At 35.6% G+C, this 10,192-nt stretch overlaps 1 protein-coding gene and 2 non-coding genes across 5 annotated transcripts; all 3 read right to left on the reverse strand.

Moving 5' to 3' along the window:
- Positions 1–1,584: 1,584 nt before the first annotated feature.
- Positions 1,585–3,989, reverse strand: LOC111793344. Of its 3 annotated transcripts, none has more exons than XR_002814928.1 (3): positions 3,652–3,989; positions 2,045–2,551; positions 1,585–1,725 (listed from the first exon to the last, which is right to left on the reverse strand). XR_002814928.1 is itself a non-coding variant. In XM_023675187.1 (3 exons), the coding sequence occupies exon 3, from the start codon at positions 2,501–2,503 to the stop codon at positions 2,075–2,077; it is 429 nt and encodes a 142-aa protein (XP_023530955.1). In that variant the 5' UTR covers positions 2,504–2,551; positions 3,652–3,709; positions 3,811–3,988; the 3' UTR covers positions 1,897–2,074. The 3 variants fall into 3 exon arrangements, 2 of the variants coding, with proteins under 2 accessions (XP_023530955.1, XP_023530954.1); XM_023675187.1 differs by lacking the exon at positions 1,585–1,725 and having other exon boundaries at positions 1,897–2,551; positions 3,652–3,709; positions 3,811–3,988; XM_023675186.1 differs by lacking the exon at positions 1,585–1,725 and having other exon boundaries at positions 1,897–2,551; positions 3,652–3,988.
- Positions 3,990–7,548: 3,559 nt separating this feature from the next.
- LOC111794139 lies at positions 7,549–7,757 on the reverse strand. The gene has a single exon (XR_002815032.1). It is a non-coding gene; the product is annotated as a small nucleolar RNA U3 (small nucleolar RNA).
- Positions 7,758–9,453: 1,696 nt separating this feature from the next.
- LOC111794138 lies at positions 9,454–9,664 on the reverse strand. The gene has a single exon (XR_002815031.1). It is a non-coding gene; the product is annotated as a small nucleolar RNA U3 (small nucleolar RNA).
- Between the last annotated feature and the right edge of the window lie 528 nt (positions 9,665–10,192).

A 10,192-nucleotide genomic window follows, 5' to 3' on the forward strand; every position in this document is an offset into this window, starting at 1 on the left:
ACTATTTCATAGCTTAATTCTTAAATAAAACAAAATAAAACAAAATGTGGTTAAATATATCGTATATATTAAGGATTTGAGACGAGTAAAAGAATGTAAAGAACGAGATGATTTGTTCAAATGGGTAAAAAAGACATTTTACCTATTTTGAAAGAATTGAGTATTGAAAATATTTAATAAGTAATCTTATGTTTGAGTTAGATATGTATACGTCAACTAATTTGTGACCGTGCTCAAAACATGACCAAGGAGCCTGTGGTCTGGAAAATTGACACATAAACCAACCAGCCCTATGGTCACCGGTGACCAAATGAAGACAACCATCTTGTGCCTCCAATCGTACAATTGAGACATACGTTTGACAGATAATTACCCAATTTCATATAAAAATATCAAACGTGCAAATACAATTAAAGGATAACCACATGCGCACATATTTAATCGTTAAAAAACTTAGCCATCCAAATAAGAAAGTGTCTTAGTAACGACACAACCCTCCATTGGCTTACACGAACAAACCTTAGTCCAAATCTTACAATTGGCTTAGAATTAACCTCACAAACTTAGAAGTAAAACCACAACTAATAATCGAAGGGTTTAACGTGTAAACCAAAACTAGGTATCTCATCCTCAACTAGCAATTAACTCCGAACTCCAAAGGCTAAACTTTCTCTAACATGCATAGAGATAGGGCTCAATGGTTAGGTTCAATTAAGGTTTGATCGGACAAAACGGACTAGCCAAAGGGCCGGAAAAAGCAAAAAAAATTCTAGTTTAAGGTCTAGTCGAATCAATAGATAGGTCTCCCCTGATATGCTAAAAGAAGAAATTCACTATCGAACCCTTGAAACAACCCGAACACGCCAACCTTTAACCGATGATGACACAATGCTTCCAGCCGCACTCTATCTTAGGGCTGCGTGCAATGCTTTCTATGACAAAAGCCAAGCCGTTTGGCTTTTATAGCCGATTAAATGATGGCACCATAATTAATAGCAACTCTACAAAAATTATTATTATTTTGGTATCTAAAATTTCTTTTTTTTTAAGTCATAAGTGGTGGTCGACGGAAGGAGTTATTGTGCGTTGGTCTTTTTGGTAGAATCAGTCGAGGCCCTGAAAGGCGATAGATTGCCATATAACGAATGTCAGCTATTCGAGTTCGTTTATCTCCAACTCGTGAATTTAGCCGATACAAAGGTATATGATAGCACTCCATTCTTTCGATTCACTATCGTCGATCTCTATGGTAGAATCAGTCGAAACCCTGAAAGGCATAGTTTACCCAATAGCAGATATCAACTATTCGAGTTTGCTTATTTCCAACTCGTGAACTTAGCTAGAATACAAAGGTATACGATAGCACTCAATTTTTTCAATTCAACAATACGATGTAATAAATATTTTAAAACCCGAATACCCAAATGGGTAATCTTGAGATTTCAAGAATGAAGTAAACCTTTTTTATATCACACGTCATCACCTCACGAAGAACCGAGTAGCTTAGTGTATCTTGCACGCGTAGGTTTGGGAGGGCCATTTCACATTTTAATAAACACAAATCACTTTTCCACCATGAAGACATTAAGAAAAATGTTTATATTCTCAGACATAAGAACATCTCAGATAGAAAAGGCAACCAAACCACATCCTTTGAGCATCATCAACCCTCACTTTATTCAACACCCTCATCATGCTTCAGTTCTTCAACCCTTCTCAAGAACCCTAATTTGAACAGAATTGAAGCTTTTTTTACCAGTGATAACAGATCAAATGAAGAAGAAATGAAGACATTAAAGAATATTGACTCTTAGTTAGATCATGGTGTAATGGAAAAGAAGAGAAGAACAGAAGAAGAAGAAGAAAAGAATATTAAAACCAGCAGAGTGAATCCTGAATTCAACATTTTTTTTTAGAAATAACAAAGGAATGATGATGATGATGATGATGATGGGAAATAGTTATATGAAGAGAAGAAGAGATTGAGAACACAAAATATGGTGTAATCTGGAAGATCACTCACTCACTATGCCTCATTTTCTACCTTGAAAAACCAGATTCTTTCAGAGTTGTTTCACTTGCAGTTAACGCCTGCTTCAGCAGCTCGACGGGGCTTGCTTTTTCTCCTGCTTCCGTTGTGGCGAAATCCATTCGATCTGGTTGATTCATCGGTGCTTGATCGTGTTCCGTCTCCATTTTCGTCTTTGACTGGATCGAGCTTTTCTTTCACTTGTGAGCTTCTTCTCCTCCTTTTCCCATTCTCTGTTGCTGCAGCTGGGCTGCTGCTGCTTTTCATCTCCTTGCTCACAATTTCATTGCCTTTCACGTTCTCGATGTCGTCGTCTTCTATCTTTTCAGCTTCTTCCTCGTCGATCTCGTCCTTCAATGGCTTTTGTGGCCTTCCCCTTCGCTTTTGCGCAGGAATCTTCTCTTCCTCACCACTTCCAGCATCGTCATGATTTGTAACGGTCAACTTCCTCCCCTTTCCTCGACCTCTACCCATCCTCTTTAAGAACTCCAAGAACGAAAAAAATCACGCAACAGATGGCCACTGCCAAGCATAAAACATTTACATAGGAAACAATTTCAATTCTCTTACGATACGACACTCATTTAGTAAATAAACGCAACAAGCTCGAACATCGTAACCGGATGATAGTTATATATCAACCAAACCACATCTTTATAAACGCAAAAATAAAGATGCTTGAATTCTCTAGAACTGAGATGAAATTTATAAGGCTTCATCATAAGTTCTTCTGTCATAAATCATGAACCGTAAACATGAAACAATATATATATACAATGATTTAACATTGTATCAGAGTATGAGTCTCATGCTAGGCTTCAAATTCAAATTAATATCGAAGTCTACATGTAGACGAGCATTAAGGGCACGATACAAGATCAAATATACTCTAACCTATGACCTTAAGATTTCAGCTACAATGTTGTGCACTCTTAAGTTTAAATCCCTACAATACCATGTCCTCCCAATTGTAGGTTAAATATGTTCTAACCGAGTCGATATGAGTATAGCTCGATCGGTCAAGAAACTACTTACCTTCCAAAAGTTTTAAGGTTTGAATCCCCCTGTATACTCTAACCTAGAAACTTAAACTTTCGGGTTCGATGGTAGTTTAGTCGAAAGCAAAATCGAAGTTCATAGAGGATGTTTATTTTACTTGTGAAATTTGGACAAAGTTCTTGAACTTAAGTTGAGTAACGTAAGCTAGCAGAACACAAAAATGACCTCCCTAGAGTGAAGAAATAGCTGAATCAAATGCAAAACTAAGTAAAAAAAGACATAGCAAGCAGTCAGAGCATTCAGAAGAACTACAAAGGGGGAAACCAAAAAGTTCTGAAAATCTCTTCAGTTCTTGAACAGAACCACAAAGATAAACAAATCTCAATCAGAAAAAAGAAAACCCCCAATTCGAAGCAACAAGATTCTCACAAAACAAACAAATATCAGAATCGATAACCAAAGCGAATAAGAACAACAAAACCCCGCAACAACAGAGACAAACAAGATCCAACAAAACCCAGCAGAATCGGAAAGACAGAAAGCAAGATTAGAGCAATAAGAAGAGTTGATCGACAAACAAATTGAAGTTCAGAGCAAAGAAAAAGCAGAGAAATAAAAGAAACCTGATAAGAAACGAAGGCCATACGAATCAATGGAAAGAAGGCATTACAGTAAGTGAATCTGCAGAAAACGAAAAGAAAATCACAAAAACAGAGAAGGATTATTCATGAGGGCGTTGGTGGATTGAAGAGCAGAAAAAGTGGAGGATTTGAGAGGCATACAAGCAATGATCTGAAGAGGAAATTGAAAAATGAAACAAGGATTTAAGAAGGATTGGGATATGGGGAACAGTGGGGAAGGCAACTTAAAGACCTGCCCATATGAACACAGAGAGAGAGAGAGAGAGAGAGAGAGAGAGAAGCGCTGTGAATCGAAAGAGATATTTGTTGATAGAATGTGAAGAATTTGGAGCAAAAGTCCATTGTATTCGTAGGCGTGTCCGTGTAAGAACACTTCAAATTGCAGGGTCATTTTTGTAAATTTCTAATAATTCAAAATATAATTATTTATTTCTCTATTTTATTTACCTTTTCATCCCTTGAACTATATTCCAGTTGATTTGTTTTATTTATTTTATTTATTTATTTAATATTTAATGTATTTTTTACTATTAAAAATTTGTGAACCAACAACTTGTCACAATCGCACTCTTGATGACAGCAGACTTGCGATTGTGCCGCACTCACTTCCTAGCAACAAGTGAGTTAAGTCAATTCGTTTTTGCATCCCTACGGCCAAGCGACGTATACTCGAGCTTCCGACTCCGGTTCAAGAAGAAAGTTTTAGAAAACAGGGGTTGAAAGTAAGATTTGAGATATTGAAATTGGTGTTATATGTGATGCAAGCAAAATGTAACAACAATGGCTTACAACATATAACTATCCAGCGGATACGACTAAATTGAATCATTGAATTTTACCGTAATTATTTTTTTTTAATTAAACTATATTTTAAGATAAAACCTTTTGTTTTTTTTTTTTATCGATTAATTTCGAATATAAAAAATATTTATACTCTAGAATTGCTATATATATATATATATATATATATATATATTTGTATATATATATTTTGTAAAAAATATATATACAACAAATAAAAGGGTNATATATATATATATATATATATATATATATATATATATATATACTTTTATATATATTTAATTTCATAATTAATTTTTGATAATTTATTCTCCAATTTTTTAAAATATATATTCAAATTTTAATTAAATAGAGGTTTTACCGATTAATATTTTTTTTATTAAAAACAAAATTTTGAATAAACGACTCAAATAACCCGAACAAACTCAAAACTTTGCATGGTTGGGTTAGGTTGGGTCGAGTTTATTATTTGACAACTCGAATAATTTAGCTGAGTTCAAAACTCGACCCAATCTAACCCACAAATCTATCCTTAAATAAAGGTACAGGTGTCTGACTCAATAATAATTGATATATACATCGAGTTCATAATTCAAATATCTTCTAAATATCGTTGAATTAAAAAATATATATATTTAAAAATAAAAATAAAAATATTAAAAAAAAACTATATTATACATTAAAATATTATGTGTGGCTGAGATTGAACCAAAGTTAAGACACAACGGTCATCTGATCTTGGGGCACTAGGGCCAGCAAAGCAAAGCAAGCCCTCTATAATTTTATTAAAAATAATTATTTATATTTATTTATAATATTTTGTTTTATTTTATTATATTTATATATATATATATATTTTTTCATTATACCCATAACGAAAAATAATTTTTTTGGCTTCATTTAATTATTCTCTGACAAAATTAAATAATATGTAAATTATAATATACGGCTGCAGATATTATTTCTTTGATATTATTGCTACTAAAAAGTCTATATTAACCTATGAGTGATTTTATAGTAGAGATTCGAGTCTTTGACCTCTTAGTCGAGTTTATGTATTTTATATCAGATGAACTATGTTCATATTGGTTATTTCACAAGAATTTAAAAGTCGTTTGTTTTTTTTTTTAATTTAGATTGATTGAGGTTGCTTCTGCATATACGTTAAAAGCGGTTGAAAGCTCGTGAAAACAGCTATGAGAGAGAGCATTTTCTTCAAAAACGCTAATATCATTTATTAGGGTTTTCAATGAAAACGGTGCAAAACGTGTAATAGGAAAGCTAGTAAACAACCTTAGTCACTCGCCTTATATGTCGTTGTTTTTACCTAAAAAAAGTTTTGGAAAAGGCGACTTCACTTTTAGGGTTTGGCTATGCAATCACGTGTAAACGGCTTATACTAATAAGACCTGAAACTTAATCCGTTGGGTTTTATTCTTTTCTTTTCTTTGAGACGTGCATCACTTTTATGGACTCTAGGTCTCGCTAGGTATATTTCACAATTGTATACATGGTGTCACGGTCATGTTTGGCCAAAGTGTGTTGTATGTGGTCGCGTGTTAGATGTTCCGGTCATACTTGTCCAAAGCGTGTTGTCCTGTTCCGAACCTCTTTTACTTGCTACCATGTGTAGTCAAGTCTTTGCTATTTATGGCATGTCAATATGGGGTGTATGATCGTTCACCAAAATCATGTGACACTCGTCAGGGATAAAATGACTCAAAATGTACTATAAGGAGATATGACTAGTTAATTCTTCATATCCGGGTTATACACTATCATCAAAGCACGATTGTTGTTTATTCACTTTTAGACTATAACGTTGCTTTCTTTCGAACGGTTTCCAATGCATTTCCTCGCTCACGTTTTATAAACATTTTCTGCCAAACGTGACTCAAGGCTCGATCATACGTTCGCATTATCCACAAAGTTCTATTTTCACATGGCTAACTTGTTCGCTGGATTAGAACAAGGGCCACAACCAATCCTATCCCCAAAATCTAATTCGATGGTAGGATTCTCTTCCACTGTAACCAAAAAACTTGATAAAACATGAAATCCCCACGTTTCCGAGAGAGGGTCGGGCTGTGTTTCTCCAGCGACTGGCCAATGGCAGTAGAAAACGAACTCGGTTCTACCTCGGGTGGGCTCGGGGCGAACCAATGCTCTTCTGCAACTTCTTCACTAGGGAGAGCTTCCTTAGTCTCCCGCTTCTCAAAGATGTCACACATCTTTATCACCTATCCCACAAGGGCAGAATATGCTTAAAATAGCCCTACTAGTAGTTATTGTCCGCTTTCACCCGTTACCTATCGCCATCAACCTTACGGTTTTAAAACGCATCTACTAGGGACACGTTTTCACACCCTTATAAGAAATATTTTTGTTCCCCTCTCCACCCGACGTGGGATCTCACAATCCACCTCTTTAGGCGCCCAACATCCTCGCTAGCACATTGTCCAGTGTCTGATACTATTTTTAACAGTCAAAACCTACCCCTAATAGATATTGTCCGTTACGTATCGTCATCAATTTCGCCGTTTTAAAACGTATCTACTAGGGAGAGGTTGCTACACCTTTAAAACACTCTTAAAACGAATGTTTTATTGTCCTCTCCAACCAATGTGGGATCTGGAAAGTAATCCCACAACTCGAACGGCTCCAATCTTCCTACCTCCAACCCAAACTCGAGTTCCTTCCTTCTCCCCAGCAGCTCTAGCTTTCAGTCCATACAAAGATGTCAGGTCAATCAGGGCCAGTCTATCTAGTTTCTTCACATAGCTTCTGGCCCCAAAGCAAGAACAAATGAAAAGACTTTTAGGACTCGCTCATAGAGACATATCATCGAACACCTTGCAAGCATAAGCCAAAAACTCAACAAAACACAGACTACCATCCTTTCGCATCTTCTCACACAACAGCAATGCACTACCAGAAACCCAAACCCCATCTTTTGGGGTACAAAACAAGAGTATCCCACCAATTGGAACACAAAAACAACCCCACCTGAAGCTCGACTCAAGATCCAGATCCTCCATCTTACCAGAAAATCCGAAAAATAAAAAAGGTCTTTTTAGTCTGTCAGACCGCCATGCGACCATCCCAGCCGAACGAGTCGGCCAAGAACGATCCTCTACAGCCGCAGGACAGAAGCCCGCTGAGCCGTTAATCACGCTCTAGTCGCAGGGCAGTGGTTCATCCACCAGACTACGGTTCTTGTCTCCTTAGAACTCAAGGACACAGTTGTACAACCTATAGAACAGATCCTGTTCAAGTAAGGTCGTGCCCATTCAGCTTCCTCTCCTCGTTTAAATACTATTAATCCAAGCTGACACTTCCCGATGTGGGATATGACTACTTTGATTTAGGTCTAGAAATAATCTGGCGGCTGGCTCTAATATATCTATATTATTTATCATTTATCATTTATCAAAAAAATATCTCTTTTATTAAAAAAAAAAAAAATGTTCGCTATTTTTTAAAATAAAATTAATCTCATTTTAGGTCAATGTTATTATGCCATAATTTAGCTAATAGTATTAACAATGATAAATTAATTTTTTCTTTTCGCTAAATTTCAACAATTTTTTTTTATCATATTTGCTTAAAAAAATGAAATTAAATTACACCATTATTTCCTTAATTTTGAGATCCCGTTTAATATTTTTAAATTTTACAAATTTATTAGACACAAAATTGAAAGTTCAGAATTCGAATAATTAAAATTGAGCGTTTAGAACCCGAGCTAAATCTTCCCCTGACCCTTGCTTCGTTATGCAAATTCTCATGCATTGAAGTGTGTTGAGCAAAAATCATACTAATGCGTAGCTTAGCACTATACGACTCGAAAATCTCTACCATCAACTTTCGTTCACATGGTGAAAGACAATCTTTTTTTATCGTCGACATAAGATTGCATAGACCAGATGAACGATAATAATCAAACCTAAGAGTTTCTTTACCGTTGTAAAGAGAACAATCCACCCCGCCAGTGCACTACTCGATATCTGACTCAACACAATTTGTAACAGTCCAAGATAACCTCCTGTAGATATTGTCTGTTTTTCCCCTATTACTTATTGCAATCAGCCTCACGATACATACCCTTATAAAAAATAGTTCGTTCACATCTCAAACCGATATGAGATTTCACAATGGCCTGTTCGTTTTGAGACATTATATCTTTGGAGTTGAGACTAGTAGTAACAAAGAAGGAATCCATAAAAACTTGGGTATGACACCATAATAAAATACTACCCCTCATGAGTAGACCATAATTCTTGATAATTGATGTGTGTATGAACAAAAGGTACTTAGGATAAAGAATAGTATTAAAGGTCTAATGGTAGGGAAGGATGCCCGTTCCCAGCTTGCCTCGCTCTGAGGTCGGCCAAGTGTGCTCACCATCTATAATTATGAACATTACTAGATGAGAACACTGACATAAGCAGTAGAAAACAAGAAGTTATGTGACACTTAAGAATCAAATCAAGCTTTGGTTTGAGAGCATGGTTGAATCTAGTTCCAAACCTCCCATCTTTTGGGGATAACCTATCCATGACACCCAAAACTAAACAAATGAAAGAACTTTTAAGACTCGTTTCAGAGACATATCGTCGAACACCTTACAAGCATAAACCAAAAACTCACCAAAATACAGAATTGCCATCTTTCGTATCTTCTCTCACACAACAGCAATGCACTACCAGAAATCCAAATCCATTAGAACACAGAAACAACCCCACCTCAAGCTTGACTCAACATTCAGATCCAAACAATAAGTTTTTAAGTCTCAGAGACATTCATCAAACACCTTACGAGCATAAACCAAATACTAACCAAAGCAATCAAAATCTTCGACAAAAAAGAAAAAAATTAGCTTCCATCTTTCTCATCTTCTCACACTTTTAGTAGCAGAAATCCAAACCCCATTCAACTAAATCCCAAAATGGAATGAGCGAAAAAAAAAAATATTTTTTGAGTCTGTCAGACCGCCATGCGACCATCCCCAGCCGAACGAGGCGGCCAAGAACGATCCTCTACAGCCGCCAGGACCGAAATCCGTTGAGCCGTTAATCACGCTCTAGTCGCAGGGCAGTGGTTCATCCACCAGACTAAGGTTCTTGTCTCCTTAGAACTCAAGGATACAGTTGTACAACCTATAGAACAGATCCTGTTCAAGTAAGGTCGTGCCCTTTCAGCTTCCTCCCATCGTTTAAATACTATTAATCCAGGGCGACACTTCCCGATGTGGGATATGACCACTTTGATTTAGGTCTAGAAATAATCTGGCGGCTGACTAACATATCTATATTATTTATCGGAAAATGTTTTTATTTTTTAAAAGAATTTCCCTATATTTTTTCTCTCAATAATTTATCCAGTAGGATGACATGCAATAATTTAGTTAACGGTATTAAATATCAAATTAAAACTTTTGGCTAAATTTATGCCAACTTTTTATCAATTATTTTTTATTTTTTAAAATTAATATATTTCTTAATTATACATTAAAAGTTAAAGTTTAGTTAACCTAACTTTTAGTGTTGACCAATAGAACCCGTCAAAACAACTCAACTCTCTTGATTTCGAATATAAGTTTGGTTCATCGTTGAAATTCTTCTTGATTGTGATGATGAATGTGCGATCCTCTTGATCACCTAACAATAATTACACGACTATGAGCCAAATACCCTGAGAAATATATATATATATAAAG

Source organism: Cucurbita pepo, chromosome LG04 (genome assembly GCF_002806865.2).
Source record: "Cucurbita pepo subsp. pepo cultivar mu-cu-16 chromosome LG04, ASM280686v2, whole genome shotgun sequence".
Taxonomy (NCBI): domain Eukaryota; kingdom Viridiplantae; phylum Streptophyta; class Magnoliopsida; order Cucurbitales; family Cucurbitaceae; genus Cucurbita; species Cucurbita pepo.

Excerpts from the sequence above, each read along its gene's own strand:
- LOC111793344 (XM_023675187.1), bottom strand. The coding sequence starts at position 2,503 with ATGGGTAGAGGTCGAGGAAAGGGGAGGAAGTTGACCGTTACAAATCAT.